At 39.9% G+C, this 16,619-nt stretch overlaps 1 protein-coding gene across 6 annotated transcripts in view; it reads left to right on the top strand.

Moving 5' to 3' along the window:
* The window catches only part of LOC132872864 (class I histocompatibility antigen, Gogo-B*0101 alpha chain-like), a 198,035-nt gene that overhangs the window by 976 nt on the left and 180,440 nt on the right, over positions 1 to 16,619 (top strand). For all 6 annotated transcript variants that reach the window (XM_060907973.1, XM_060907972.1, XM_060907971.1 and 3 more), the window contains exons 2-3: positions 13,538 to 13,777; positions 14,970 to 15,239. In XM_060907973.1, coding sequence (XP_060763956.1) covers positions 13,538 to 13,777; positions 14,970 to 15,239 — 510 coding nt within the window. The remainder of the gene's footprint in view (positions 1 to 13,537; positions 13,778 to 14,969; positions 15,240 to 16,619) is intronic.

Below are 16,619 nucleotides of genomic sequence, written 5' to 3'. Positions count from 1 at the left end.
TGTAGGTTTCATCCATTCCGATCCTTGAATCAAGTATCAATCTTGAAATGCCCTGGCCCATAAATTCACATCCAAGAAGAAATAACAATGACTGTTATGACAAAATAATCGTTATGGTATCATGAAGATATCTCATATGTTTTTGAAATGGCTTCAGTTCTTAATGTTTAGGACTAATAATTACAGACTTATAATTGTAAATCTATACATGTGCTATTTAATGTACACTACCGATTATAGAGTGTGGATCCATTGGTGACTCGTTCACTCCGTATCATCCTATTCTGTTCACAAAACAACAAACACAATTACTAGGGGTTGGAGCACTTATTTTCATTAATATTAATTAAAGTAAATTGGTGGTGTAAAATGAAAAATGGCATGTTAAAAGGTCATGCTGAGTTCAGTCATTTTTAAAAGGTCATGCTGAGTTTAGTCATTTTTTGTCCGAACACACTGGCATTGTTAGTAGTAAAGACTGGCGCTAGAAACTCAAAGATTAATTTTTTTCCACCGTTAAACAAGCTTGAATAAATTCCCTACTTCATTGATGGTACAACAAAGGTCCAAGCATTACAACTGAGGCACTGAGAAGTGTTTAAGTCTACTCATTGTTTATAAGCAAGAGCTTTTATTGAGGCAGACCTTTTTGTCATGAAAGTCGCCGGAATGTTGAAGAAGTGTACTGAAACAGCTTGCCATTGTAGCTTTAGAAGATAGAGTTCTCAAATTTAATTTCCCTTTAATATTTTATCAAAGCTTAAAGATGCACTAAATATTAAGGAAATTGATGTCTAATTGTTGTCTTACATTATGTTCATGTATGTAGGTAGCCTACTAAGGTGGTGTTTACATTAGACCGTATCAGCGGATCATCAGGTTAACGTTTTTAAAACGATTCGCGTGCACACAGCAACGCCAATACACGGATACGCTAATCACATGACTAATTAGACGGCATGTAAGCTAAAATGTGTCAGTGCGGCTCAGCGCTTCCTCCTCAGCGGCTGCGCTCCAAATCACTCCGCCCTGAACAGCGAGTGCCCTCTGGAGGGTGCGCACTCTGGCCCTGCGCAGCTCACAGAGCGCGCGAGTGAAGCGCACGAGCAATGATTCGGGACTGAGCCGCTGTGTGTGTGATCCCAGTGCATATCGGGCATGCGCAAGTCACTCACCACTTGCAAGTGGAAGGATGGCAAGCCTAAAGACAATCATAACTACACAATGGGCAGTATTTGCATCTTACCATGAACAACATTAAGAATGACAAAGCAAAGCATTATAGTCATACTTTTATACTCTTTGATGAAAAACAAAAAGGTGATACAAGGCGGAAACAGTAGCAGGAAGTGAAGTCCGCGCCGTATTTCAGCAGTCGCGTCACATGACCAACGTGGCATGAGCAACGCCAGCGAATCAGGAAGGTGGATGTCACAGTGACGTTGTCCAATGACGACGTCAGCTAGAGCTCAGCACTGCGTTTCCTCGTATCTCAATGTTTACACAGCACCGGATCAGATACAAACTGGGTTGAATACGTGGGCCCTAGCGGATTCAAGTTGTTCCGCCTGTGGAGTCGTTTCCTCGCGTTTTAATGTGAACGGACAGTGCATCCGCGACGAAAACGAGACGGATACGGTCTAATGTAAACACCACCTAAGCTAATCTGTCAATCATGTCAACCATCAAATTCCATGTAATTTCCACATTAATGACCTTGTAATCTTGGTTAATTTTAATTTTAACAGTGTGACAATGGTGAATTTGCATTGCTTGTATGAGAGAACATATAATTTAACATTTTAATTGCATTTATATTATGTTTTATCCCTGAGATATTGAAAAATCTCCAATCGGCGGCCATTTTGGACACCATCTTGAATTTCTCAGAGAGCACACGGTGGATTCCCGGGGACTTTTATGGCCCTTTTCCACTACCCTTTTTCAGCTCACTTCAGCTCACTTCAGCCTGACACGGCTCGCGTTTCGACTACCTCAGAGCGGCGCAACTCAGCTCGCTTCAGCCCTGCTTAGCACCCAAAACTCGCACGGTTTTGGAGTGGGGCTGAAGCGAGCCAAACCGAGCCGAGTGGGGCTAGGGGCGTGAGGAGACACTCCCCTGTGCACTGATTGGTGAGGAGGAGTGTCCACACACGCCCCGCGAGCACGCTGGGATCTGTAAACACCGTAAACCCGGAAGAAGAAGAATTACGAATTACGAGAATTTCTGAAGCCTTATGCGCCTCGCCTCATCTATATGCTCTTGTCAGTATCTGTTGGCGTTGTTGGTGACAACAAGCCACAGCACCAAGACCAGCAACACTAACGACTCCATGTCCTCCATGTTTATTGTTTACTATCCGGGTCGTGAGATGACCGCTTAAAAGGTCACTGATGTCACTGTTTGCGCCGCCTAACGACATCACGTGACGTCCACCCACTTTCGCTAACTCCACCCAATGTGTCCACCCACTTCCAGCCAGCACGGTTCAGCGCGGTTGTAGTCAAAATGCAACTCCAACAGTCCCGCTCAGCTCGACTCAGCCCGACTCAGCACGGCACGGCTCAGCCGCGTTGGTAGTGGAAAAGCGGCAATAGTATGTTATTCCTAAGGGTATTCTGAACATATTCTGAATAGTGCTGTCAAAAATGTCACGTTATTAACGCGTTAACTTGACTCAATTTTAACGGCGATAATTTTTTTATCGCGAGATTAACGCTCTGTGACATGATGTAGGTTTTTCATAAGCTTTTGAAACTGCCAGGAACTTGGAACAGAGACTTTGCTTAGAAAACCGATAGCAGCTACCACGCCCCGCACAGCCAGAGTCCTCTGCCCCCCTCCCCCCCCCCCCCAAGAATCAGCGCGGGCAGGGCACGCTAGTAGAGATGGGATTTATGGCTCTTTGATGGGATCCGCATCTTTGTGATCCGTTCTTTGAAAAGAGCCGTTCAAAAGACTGGCTCATTTGGCTCTTTTTAAATATTTATTCAGTTTTAAGAAGACAGCGTCTAAAGAAGCCAGATCCCTCTGAACTGTAAACTCAATGCTATCCCAGAAATCCTTCCTGTAATATGGAAATTTGGCCGCCTCTGATTGGACAGCGCGACGCATCAACAGGCAGAAAGTGTAAAAGTACAAAATGTGTTAAGTGAGCTGAAACAGTAAAGATCAGATTCTATGCAATATTTATCAACGAACAACTTAAACTTAATATAATAGTGTACTTTATATTATAATCAAGCATGTCAAGCCTACCGTCACTGTGAGTTCTAGACTAACTCAAGCAGTAGATCACTTCACTCATGGTTCTTTTGCTAGCACCGGTGCTTGGCTTAGGTTTCACTTTGCAGTGGCTGTGTCAAGACGTGTTATGCTTTACAACAAAAAAAATATTGGTACAAAGCAAGCCCATTCACTTTTTTATGCTGATAAGAGAATTACAATGGCTTTTCATGTGACAAAAATGTGCGATTAAATTCCGATTAATCGCGAGTTAACTATGACAGTCGCGACATTAATCGCGATTAAATATTTTAATCGCTTGACAGCACTAATTCTGAAAAATTCAGCTTGTTACTAATTTGTTCCGGGTTGGACTCAATTTTGAGCTAATGCTCTTGGGCTATACTGTAGGTTTCCACTGGGCGAAACACACATTTCGCTCACGACACGAATATTCACTCTGGGGGTGTGCTCGCGAAAACCGGAAGTATGTTCGGCTACCAAGTCAATTAGGAAGTGCAGTGAGCGGCTGCTAGCTAACAAGCAAGACTCTGTGCAATATTAGCCAACATTAGCACAATCTGATAGGATTTAATAATGTCTTTGTGACCTTAATAAACACCAGTTGTTGTCGGTATCAAGTCGGATTGTTATTTATTGATATTATAAAATGAATTTGAGAAGTAAATTATTTAATACTAGTGAAATTATTTTCCTGAATGGACAGATGATTTTACTTCACAAGGACATCTTGGAATAAGTTGGTTACAAACTAGAACTAGGTTTAATAATTTCAGAGTTGGTCTCTTGTGTCCTTCTAATAGGAAAATGTGAGATCGTTTCACCTATGTTCAAGATATTGTTATTATTACACAGTGCAGTGGTGCAGTGGTCATCACTGTCACCTCATAGCAAGAAGGTTCCAAGTTTGAATCTCACAGTCGACGAGGGCCTCTCTGTGTGGAGTTTGCATGTTCTCCTCATGTCGGTGTGAGTTTCCTCTCAATTCAAAGACATGCAGTTTAGGTAAAAAATTGCTGAACTTGTTTGTTGCTCTGGATAATGAGCAGCTGCTAAATGCCTGTCATGTAATTTGCTAAGATGCGATGTTTTACAGTGTAGGGATTTGACTTTCCGATCTCTGCTGCCTGGAGGCATTTATTCCACCAAGTTTGTTCCAATCGAGAACAGAAAGAAGAGGGAGGGAAGAAAATAAAGGGAGTAGAAGATTAGGGAAACAAAATATTGTAAAAGATTAAAAAGCAAGCAAAGAGTAGTTCATAGAGTAAAGTAAATGTCGGGCTACTTACAGGCTTCATGTCAGTAAATGCCTTCTTGGTCTCCTCCACACCGTGTCACATTTTTCTGCCTACTTTATGAACTGCGGGTGGTTGAAGAGAGGGTAGCATGCGGAGCGCGAGTACTCCCTTGGCATCTGTAGGTTACATGAAACCTTGCCATCAAGATAACTTGTCTGATCTGGCTAATTTTAGCTAAGTGTCTTTGGTGCTAGCTAGCTACAGTTATGTTCAAATAGATAACAGTGCGTTTAAAAAAATGTGAATAAAGTGAAATATTTTGAATAGCTTTTATTTCCATATTTCAAATGTAGTGGAAACATTTACACATCCAATTCCAAATCAAAGCATGCAGAGATTTTATCAAGTCTGTGTTATTATTTTACAGAAAGGAAAGAAAAGGAATATTAATCTGTTCAAAAAAAAGCAGCGTTGACATTTTTCTCTTCAAACTCAAACTGAACTCATATTTAGCTGCATAAACATTGTTTTTGATAACTGCTGCACTTCTGCGTTGCACTGAATCAACCAACATCTGGCGCCTATCAGCAGGTATTTCAGCTCAGGCTGAACGAACTACATGCCACAGTTCCTGTGAATTTTTGGGTTTTGCTTCAGAAACTGCATTTTTAATGGCACCCTACAGGTTTTCAGTGGGGTTGAGGTCTGGGGATTGAGCTGCCACTCCATTACCTCAATCCGTTTTGTCTGGAACCAAGATGTTACTCGTTTATTCGTGTGTTTGGGGTCGTTGTCTTGTTGAAACACCCATTTCGGGGCATTTCCTCTTTGGCATACGGCAACATAATCTCTTCAAGTATTGTGATATATTCAGACTGATCCATGATCTCTGGTACAGTGCCTTGCAAAAGTATTCTTACCCCTTGAACTTTTTCACATTTTTCCACCTTACAACCACGAACTTAAGTTTTTTATTGAGATTTTATGTGATAGACCAACACAGAGTAGCACATAATTGTGAAGTGAAACAAAAATGATAAATGGTCTTCAAAAATTTAAACAAATAAAAATCTGAAAAATGTGGTGTGCATTAGTATTCAGCCCCCTGTACTCTGATACCTCTAAATACAATCCAGTGCAATCAATTGCCTTCAGAAGTCATCTAATTATTTAATAGAGTCCTACTGTGTGTAATTTACTCTCAGCATAAATACACTTGTTCTGTGAAGGCCTCAGTGGTTTGTTAGAGAACACTGAAGAACAAACAGCATCATGAAGACCAAAGAACTCACCAGACACGTCAGGGATAAAGTTCTGGAGAAGTTTAAAGCAGGGTTAGGTTATAAAAAAATATCCCAAGCTCTGAACATCTCAAGAAGCACTGTTCAATCCATCATTCAAAAATGGAAAAAGTATGGCACAACTGCAAACCTACCAAGACATGGCCGTCCACCTAAACTGACAGAGCGAGCAAGGAGAGCACTGGTCAGAGAAGCAGCCAAGAGGCCCATGATCACTCTGGAGGAGCTGCAGAAATCCTCAGCTCAGGTGGGAGAATCAGTGCACAGGACAACTATAAGTCGTACACTCCACAAATCTGGCCTTTTTGGAAGAGTGGCAAGAAGAAAGTCATTGTTGAAAGACAGGCATAAGAAGCCATGTAGGGGACACAGCAAACATGTGGAAGAAGGTGCTTTGGTCAGATGAGACCAAAGTGGAACTTTTTGGCCTAAATGCAAAGCGCTATGTGTGGCAGAAAACTAACACTGCTCATCACCCTGCACACACCATCCCCACTGTGAAACATGGTGGTGGCAGCATCATGCTATGGGGATGCTGTTCTTCAGTAGGGACAGGGAAGCTGGTCAGAGTTGATGGGAAGATGGATGGAGCTAAATACAGGGCAATCCTGGAAGAAAACCTGCTGGAGGCTGCAAAAGACTTGAGACTGGGAAGGAGCTTCACCTTCCAGCAAGACAATGACCCTAAACATACAGCCAGAGCTACAATGGAATGGTTTAGATCAAAGAATATTCATGTGTTAGAATGGCCTAGTCAAAGTCCAGACCTAAATCCCATTGAGCATCTGTGGCAAGACTTGAAAATTGCTGTTCACAGACGCTCTCCATCCAATCTGGCTGAGCTTGAGCTATTTTGCAAAGAAGAATGGGCAAAAAATTCAGTGTCTAGATGTGCAAAGCTGGTAGAGACATACCACAAAAGACTTGCAGCTGTAATTGCAGCAAAAGGTGGCTCTACAAAGTATTGACGCAGGGGGGCTGAATACTAATGCACACCACATTTTTCAGATTTTTATTTGTTTAAAATTTTGAAGACCATTTATCATTTTCGTTTCACTTCACAATTATGTGCTACTCTGTGTTGGTCTATCACATAAAATCTCAATAAAAAACTTTTAAGTTCGTGGTTGTAAGGTGGAAAAATGTGAAAAAGTTCAAGGGGTATGAATACTTTTGCAAGGCACTGTGTACGATCAATAGGTCCAACACTGTAGTATGAAAAACATCCCCATACCATGATTTTTACGCTAACGTGTTTGTGTACTGTGGCTTGAATTCAGAACCCGGGGTTTGTCTGATGTACTGTTGATGACCACTCGACCTGAAAAGAACAATTTTACTCTCATCAGTGCACAGGATGTTACGCCATTTCTCTTTGGGCCAGTTGATGTGTTCCTTGGCAAATTTTAACTGATTCTGCACATGGCGTTTTTTCAACAACGATGCTTTACAGGAGCTTCTTGCTGATGTTTGATCGAAGCTCAGCTGTCTTCTGACTGTAACAGCACTTACAGGTCATTTTAGATCGTTTTTCAACCTGATGAACCAGTTCAGTTTGAGTTTGAAGAGAACAAAATGTTGACACTGCTATTTTTTTTAACAGATTAATATTCCTTTTCTTTTCTTCCTGTAAAAGAATAACATAGACTTGATAAAATTTGTGAACGCTTTGATTTGGAACTGAACGTGTAATGTTTCCACTACATTTTGAAATATGGAAAAAAAAGCTATTAAAAACATCCATCCATCCATCCATCCATCTGTTATCTGTAGCCACTTATCCTGTGCAGGGGGAGCTGGATCCTATCCCAGCTGACTTTGGGTGAGAGGCGGGGTACACCCTGGACAAGTCGCCAGGTCATCACAGGGCTGACACATAGACACAGAACTATTCACACTCACACCTACGGTCAATTTAGAGTCACCAGTTAACCTAACCTGCATGTCTTTGGACTGTGGGGGAAACCGGAGCACCCGGAGGAAACCCACGGGGAGAACATGCAAACTCCGCACAGAAAGGCCCTCGCCGGCCACGGGGCTCGAACCCAGAACCTTCTTGCTGTGAGATGACGGTACTAACCACTACACCACCGTGCTGCCCTATTAAAAACATTTCACTTTATTCACTTTTTTTTAATGCGCTGCTGTTTATTTGAACACAGCTGTATATGTGCGCTCTCTGTCCGTCACTTGATCTCCTCCGCTGCGTGGCTACTACAAAATCGTCTCTGGCTCCTATTACAGCACGACACCTCCACAAAACACTCAGCACCGTTAACACACTGCCCTGCTGATCCTCCCAAACCACTCAGCACCTTCAATACCTCCATCAGCTCTGGCAGCTACCCATTGGCCATTGGCGCAAATCCATTTTCAGATCTCACTTGATTAAAAAAACAAAAAAAAAAACAAACCCATGGTGGATTTCAAAGTTTGAAGTTTACACAACAATACTCCAGCTAGCTAGAGGTTGACGGCGAGATTTTTTTTTCAATGTGCACCGTCTAACCTCCAGCATCTCAATGCTAAAAATAAGGAGCAAATTTTTACGCATCACAATATCACTGAAGAGCTGTAAATATGCTGTCAGTTTCAAATATAAACATGCATTCCTGATTATTTCTGGAGCAGTTGATAATTATTGATCCTATGCCAGATTGTGTTCTAAAATTGTATTATTTCAATGTAATAAACATTTTATTCTTGCAATGAACAGTGAACCTCCTACACGTGCTGTAATCCAGAAGCTGTGGTAATTACAAAATGCAGAAGCCGTATTGTATTGAGCGAAACGAGTGTGACATAGCATATGTTTACATGTAAATTTTATTTTCTAAAATTAATTTTTTTCTGTGTGAGAAATAAATGAACTTCCATGCAAATACATACAACAGCGATAATCTTTTATAAAAAATTTTATGGACATGCCTTCACTCAACTGTGTGTTTTTGTCGATTAACCGAAAGTAATGAAATTTGCATACACAATTTCATGGGAAATTTGACTGGATAGTTTCGTCACTTTGGAATTTAATGATAACGTTATCGTTTTTCATAAACTCTTCCTGTCTATGAAATTCAACAATATTTGGTCATGTTAGTCTGAAATTATTGATTAAAAGAGCAAATTTACCTCTTCCAGCTACTGCAAGTTCTCTGCTGCCGAATATTGGCGTGAATTTCGATTGTTTTAACTGTAGAATGCCCTCGTATATCTGTATGCAGCCAGCTGGATGTTTTTCTATTACAATCGCGTGGCCACTTCAGGTCGCCCCGTATGCGTTCGTTTAATGGTCTTCTGCGTGTTAAATAGTTACAAAATTATAATAAAGCAAATACTTTGATTTATTTGGTGTATACTGATGAAGTAATTAATTTTTTTTTTTTTTTTTTGGCCATGGGAAGGGTGGCGCCAGAATTATAATGTAGCGGTGCGCCACTTTAAACGGGCCCGTGGAGAACGCTGCATTGTGTTTATTTCACCCCAAAATCAGCTCTTTTCCAGTGCATTTGAAAACTACTGGTCAGGATGGTTTTTTAAACTTGTGTTGCTCAAATCCTATAACAGCCGAGTTAAATTGACCAGCTGCTGGGTAGATTGTGTTATATCTGCCAGAGGAGAGGCCACTGTCCTCAAACACCAACCCAGCTGCTGGCTTATGGGAAACAACCCAGAATGAGTTAAAAATAACCCTACGGTACGACCCAACAGCCTTAACCCAGTGTTTGGGTGCTGCTTTTTACACTGTTTCGACAATTTAAAGTGCTGATGACACGTTTTTGACATCTTTGGCGATGTTTTATAACATAAAAAGTAATTCCCGATGATCCATATATTAATTCACGAAGGCGCCTATTTTACAAGTTATGATAAAAAATGCGGCTATTTGGGCAAATTTGACAGGGCTGCAGAACCCAGGAGACGAAAGACGAGGAGGAGGAGGAGCTATATGACGTCAGCAAAAGAACCTTCCTCCTCACTTACCAGTTTGTTGTTGATGCGACAGGTGTTCGGTTTATCATTATTAGTATTTTTATTATACATTATTATACATTTTATATATATATATATATATATATATATATATATATTAGTTATTATGCCTTCGCGTTGTGTTGCCGGCTTTTGCTCCAAAACCCACAAGGATGGGGTAAGTTTATTCAAGTTTCCCAGAGATCCCGAGCTGCATGCGAAGTGGGTGAAGCAAGTCAGGCGCACTCGTGACAAGTGGGAGCCCTCACCAACATCCGTCCTGTGCTCTGAACACTTCGATTTGGATTGTTTTGACACCCTTCCCAGCTTAAAATAATCTCTTGGGTGTTCAGTTCAGCACAAACATGTGTTGCTACCATCAGCAGTGCCTACACAGTGTTGCCAGATTGGGAGGTTTCCCGCCCAGTTGGGCGGTTTCAAGTGCATTTTGGTGGGTTTTGAACATATTTTGGGCTGGAAAACGTCAGCAGTATCTGTTGCCAGCGTTTGTCATCAGATGTAAAAAAAAAAGACCATGATAATTTCAAAACTTTTCCCACCTTTAATGTGAACTATAATCTGTACAATTCAATTGAAAAACAAACAAATCGGTTTGGGGGGAAAACATAAAATATGCAACCAGCTTACTGTATGTTTAAGTGTACACACCCTTAAACTAATACTTTTGTTGAAGCTCCTTTGGATTTAATTACAACATTCAGTCTTTTTGGGTCGGAGTCTATCAGCTTGCCACATCTAGACTTGGCAATATTTGCCCACTCTTCCTTGCAAAAGCGCTCCAAATCTGTCAGATTGCAAGGGCGTCTCTTGTGCACAGCCCTCTTCAGGTCACCCCACAGACTTTCAATTGGATTTAGGTCTGGGCTCTGGCTGGGCCATTCCAAAACTTGAATTTTCTTGTGGTGAAGCCATTCTTTTGTTGATTCGATGTGGGTGATTCTCATGAAGCTGCAGTGAACATGTCCAGGACGCATTTTCCAAAATCAGTACTTAATTCACATAAAGTCTGATATTTTGTGTAAAGAAAATAGGGAGCACTGTATGGATAAATGGTTTTCATCGTCATATAAACTAATTTTTATATCAATTAAACAAAAAATCTATGGAAATTCTCATTACCGTTATGTGTCTGCATCCCTTTTTTTAATGTTTACTTTAAATCATATAAAAATTCCTTATTATATAAAAAATAGTGTAAAGTTATTTTAAAATATCTATTTATGCATAATATTTTTTGTGTTGAACAAAAAAAGGTACTTGATTTTAAACAAAATAACTGTGTCCGCACCAAATGTTTCTCATTACCGTTTCATGATTTCACCCCCCTATAAAAAGTACACCGTGCCTTTTAAATTGATCAGCTATCCCATGATGCATCACTTCAGATACAAGATTCAAAATGGAGACAAGGTCAGTTGCTCACTCTTCTCTTACTTTGTGATATTTATGTTAATGTTGCTAAATCTGTCCTCAGTTACACTGTCTATTATCATTACCGTTATGGTTTAATACGCATTACTTTTAAAATAAAAATATATATTATTTTATGATTATTATCACAATATAAGGCTTTAACATGTGGCAAAGTTATAGGTTGCTAGCATTTCAGGTTATTTGTGAAATTAGCCAAGAGTATCTCATTACCGTTACTCAATATTCTCATTACCATGCACTGTGAGGGCAATAAATAAATGTCAAAAAATATATAAAATAATTGTCATGGACTGTGCTGTTCATTTAATGGGATATTTTGTGTAAATATGAAATAAATTGTCAAATGTTTTTAACTCATGATGTAGCTTCATCATTTACTGTAATGGTGATGAGAATTATTCTGGATCGTGTAAGCCTCAAATAAGAAGAAAATTCCATTAAAATATTTTTCCATTAAAAAAAGATCAACATAGTAAAGTTCATGCTCTATTTTAGGCTCTCAACTTGAAAAAATACCGAAATGAGGTGAAAAACTTTGTTAATGTGAAGGTCTTCATGAGAATCACCCATGTATGCTTGAGGTCATTGTCATGCTGAAAGATGAAATTCCTCTTCAGCTTTCTAGCAGACACCTACAGGTTTTGGGCCAAAATTGACTGGTATTTAGAACTGTTTATAATTCCCTCCACCTTGACTAAAGCCCCTGTTCCAGCTGAAGAAAAACAACCCCAAAACATGATGCTGCCACCACCATGCTTCACCATGGGTATGGGGTTCTTTTGGTGATGTGCAGTGTTTTTGCACCAAACATACCTTTTGGAATTGTGGCCAAAAAGTTCAACCTTGGTTTCATCAGACCAGAACACTTTTTCCCATGTGCTTTTGGGAGAGTTGGGTTTTGTTTTGTTTTTCACAAAATTTAGCCAGGCCTGGATGTTTTTCTTTGACCCTACTTCATAGTCCAGACATATGGAGAATACGGGAGATTGTTCTCACATGTAGTACACAACCAGTACTTGCCAGAAATTCCTGGAGCTCCTTCAGTGTTGCTGTAGGCCTCTTGGCAGCCTCCCTGACCAGTTTTCGTCTTGTCTTCATCAATTTTGGAGGGATGTCCAGTTCTCAGTAATGTCCCTGTTGTCACATTTTCTCCACTTTTTGATGACTGTCTTCACTGTGCTCCATGGTATATCTAATGCTGCAGAAATGTTTTTGTCCCCTTCTCCTGACTGATACCTTTCAACAATGAGATCCTTTAGCTCTCTGGGAACCCTGGCTTTTGCTGGACGATGCAACTGAGTAAATGTCTGAACTTTATTTGGGGTTAATCAGTCATTTTAATTGATAGCAGGTGTGAACCCAAAATGACTGAATGCTGTAATTAAATCAAAAGGTGCTTCAACAAAGTATTAGTTTAAGGGTGCGCACACTTGTACAACCAGCTTTATTGTACATTTTTTGTTTTTGTCCCCCCCCCCCAACAGATTTTTCAATTGAACTGTACAGGTTATAGGTCGGGGCGGCACGGTGGTGTAGTGGTTAGCGCTGTCGCCTCACAGCAAGAAGGTCCGGGTTCGAGCCCCGTGGCCGGCGAGGGCCTTTCTGTGTGGAGTTTGCATGTTCTCCCCGTGTCCGTGTGGGTTTCCTCCGGGTGCTCCGGTTTCCCCCACAGTCCAAAGACATGCAGGTTAGGTTAACTGGTGACTCTAAATTGACTGTAGGTGTGAATGTGAGTGTGAATGGTTGTCTGTGTCTATGTGTCAGCCCTGTGATGACCTGGCGACTTGTCCAGGGTGTACCCCGCCTTTTGCCCGTAGTCAGCTGGGATAGGCTCCAGCTTGCCTGCGACCGTGTAGAACAGGATAAAGCGGCTAGAGATAATGAGAATGAGATGAGGTTATAGGTCACACTAAGGTGGGAAAAGTTTTGAAATTATTTATTGTGGTCTCAGGTTTTTCTGATGGGGGGGAAAAATCATCATTTTAACGGGGTGTGTAAACGTTTTATATCCAGTGTACATCATATGAAAAGGTTCAGTGAAAGTTGGGTCCAAATAAATCCACAGTGGCTCCTGTTCTGCTGTCCACTCAGTGTGTGAGCTGCTGAGATGTTCTCCAGTGTGCTATCTGTGTCTGCTGAATAAGGTAGAAGTGGCCCTTACCACAGGCCTCATCAGGAGGACTATGAGGTGGAGTCGCTCGGTCAGGGTCATGGAATAAAGTTTACATGGGAAAACATTCACTGAATTCTGTACGAGTTACACAGGACTCATGAAGAATCTGGAAAGAGCAGAACTTAAACCATTGTGTTTTGCTCTTTTGCAGCGAATCCTATATTAGAGTACAAGACTACATGTACCATCGTTCCAGAAGGTTGTTCCACAACTGCTGAGCTGGATGGAGAGCGGTTTGAATACAGTGATGAAGAGGGAATTCTAAAGACCAAGTATATGATCTATGATGAATCAAAGTACTGCATGCATGAAAAACACAGGCTGCAGGGTGAACATGGGGACCTCAAATATCTTCTGAATCGACTAGTGGAACTCCTTAATCATGCTAGAGGTGAGAATGAACACACTGAGTGGTAAAGAGAGGTGCTCTGTGCACTACACGACCTCTGATTGAGGCCTGTAACTGTGCCGTAATTGGATTCCATCTCATGTTTTAACTCGTTTACTGAATAATTAAATGTAAATGACCGCATGGTAACATATTTAAAAAGTACATAAGAGAGATTTTTTTCATGCTGTCAGAGAAATGCTAATCAACAGGGTGGTATGGTGAAAAGGATGTTTGATTATTTTTCTATGATGTCATGTCCTGAATTATTTCCCTTTACACCACAGCAATTTGCCAATGACTAGAACTTAATTTAATCTACAACTCATACTTTCTGTTTATGGTTAGTCAGTGTTTTTATATTTCAGCTCACGGAGCTCTAAAGTCTAAACTCGGCTCAACAAGAACGCATGGATTTTTGACCAGTAGCCAAACACAGGTTTAACAACCTTATTGTTGGAAAAAGTCTAAAATCACTTAATCTCATGAGTTGAATTAATAAACTAGTTATAGTAATAAATTGGTAATAAACTCAGCACAGAAATGTATTTTGGACCTCGTGAGACCATATTATGAATAAACTTTTATTTCATTTTCCTGAATGTATTCTTTGAGATCTAAAATAAGACACTAACATTTAAAACTGAATTTGTTCCTAAACAAGATTTTATCTATTGTATCACATTCAACAATATTTAAATACATGAAACCACAAGATATATGATCAGACTGTTTAATCCCAACCTGAAGGATCGATCCATTTTCAGATTAATATCCAATTAGATGAATTTTAAAACCCGATTATCGAAATCACAATATTTTTGCACACCCCTCGTGTTTGCAACATAAAATTTAAGTTCTGAAATTTGAATTTTGATTTACTGTGCAGCCAGTACGTTACCATGACAACAAGCAATCTTGAAGCTGTGGCTTCTTTGAGAACAACTTTTGTTTATGAAACAAAAATTAATAAATCATTTGGCCATATTGTGTGTGATATGTCAGGTACCCAATACTAATTTCTCTTTATAGAACTGTTGGATGTATATAAAAGCAACATTATACTTGCAATCATGCTGTTGTACTGAATATCAGTACTCCGATATTAGATATTTAGAGGTTTTACCAGGCTAATACTATACCAGTAATTCAGATGAAATGTGCAGTAATTCCGTGTGTTTGTGCGTGTGTGCAGGAAATCCTACGCTACGCAGAGTGGCTCGCTGTGAGCTTGTTGATGGCACCTGTGGAGGATTCATTCAGTTCTATTATGATGGAGAAAAACTCGCCAGTCTGGATTTGAAAACTAAAAACTGGACTACAGCTACACCTCAAGCTGAGATCTTCAGAGAGGAGATTGACCCGAGAGGAGATGAGGCTGAACACTGGAAGAAGCGCCTGAAGGTAGAATACGAGTCATTAAAGCAGTGTCTCTCCTCCAGGAGACAGACTCCGGAAAGGCAAGGTAAAGTATGTGATCTGCTTTATTTCTGTAACTGTCACATATTGTGTCTGAAATGTTAGTTACTGTATATTAATTTCTTATTTATTGACAAAGTAAAAACAGACTTTTCATCATATTAGAAAAAAAAGTCATATTATTAAAGCAAAATATAGATGTATTAAATGATAAAAATGCATAAAACTAGCGAACCAGACGCAGTGATATTTTCTATGCTCTGCAACACACTAAGTAAAAGTTAATGCCATTTATAAACTGATTTAATAAAAATGTCATTCTTAAATCTGAAGAATGAAGCCATTGTAAAATCTGCAGTGTGATCTCAGCATCACAGTAATTGATTTGAGGTCACGTATCACTACATAGAAGCTGGATTATGGTTTTGTTGTGTTTATCAACAGTAATGTTACAATTTTTTTTTAAATTTGGAAAAGTATATATTTTAGTCATTTTACATAATATCAATATTGGTGCAAGAGTTCATTTTACATTTAAAACAAAAAAATTGTGCAGTATATTTGATGTCCATTTCACTGTCTGGATCTTCCATTGGCTTCCTTTTCTAATGGTTGGCTTAATTATTTATAACATGGAAAGCTTTCACTTCTGATATTTCAGGTTGAGGTGGAAAGAAAAGAATAGTGAGCTGATAAATGCAATAAAAAGGAGGAAAAAAAAGTAAAAGCTTGCGTTTCATTCTCACTCAGCAATTCTGAGAAATCAGCTAAAATCTGACCTGAGGTTTAATGTACTCTGTCCAAATCCAGTAAAAAATTTTTTTTTTTTAAATTGTTTTAAATCTTGAGGGTGGGGGAATGACAGTTTTTCCATCGTATAAATCTCGTGTAATGTTTTCTATCCACTCATCCACAGTGGGCGGCTCTGGCTAAAGCCATTTCCTCATAACTTTTTTACTTGCAGCCAGAAGCGTTTGTATCAGTTTCCCATCATGAGAGTTCGACCCTTCACATGGGATGTCCCCCAAGTATACAGACACAACTGAAGGGAATGTTTATGCCACATATATTATTGTTTGTATATTTCCTGCCAATAAAACACAATATTCTGCCAATTCCAAGAAATATGGAAGTGATTGGCATCATTTATCCCACAGTCTTGAACACGTTCCACCACTTCTCTGATGTCGTTTTTGCAGGAGTGTAATGACAAACCTTCCAGCAACAAAATTCTCTCCATGTTATTGAATTTCACTGTGCTCGACACATTCTTCTCCAGCCCTCCTCAGAGATTTGAAAATTGCCTTCCTTCTCCCATTTCTCTTTTATATACAATGCGTTCCCAGAATTGGACTGGAGAAAAGCACTGCACATTTTCAAGACAATCTTGTTACATGTTATTGGCATCTAAATCTGCAGTTTCTTT

The sequence above is a fragment of the Neoarius graeffei genome, chromosome 24 (genome assembly GCF_027579695.1).
Source record: "Neoarius graeffei isolate fNeoGra1 chromosome 24, fNeoGra1.pri, whole genome shotgun sequence".
Taxonomy (NCBI): Eukaryota; Metazoa; Chordata; class Actinopteri; order Siluriformes; family Ariidae; genus Neoarius; species Neoarius graeffei.
Note: the sequence above shows the minus strand (reverse complement) of the source record. Positions and strands in the feature narration are given on the sequence as shown.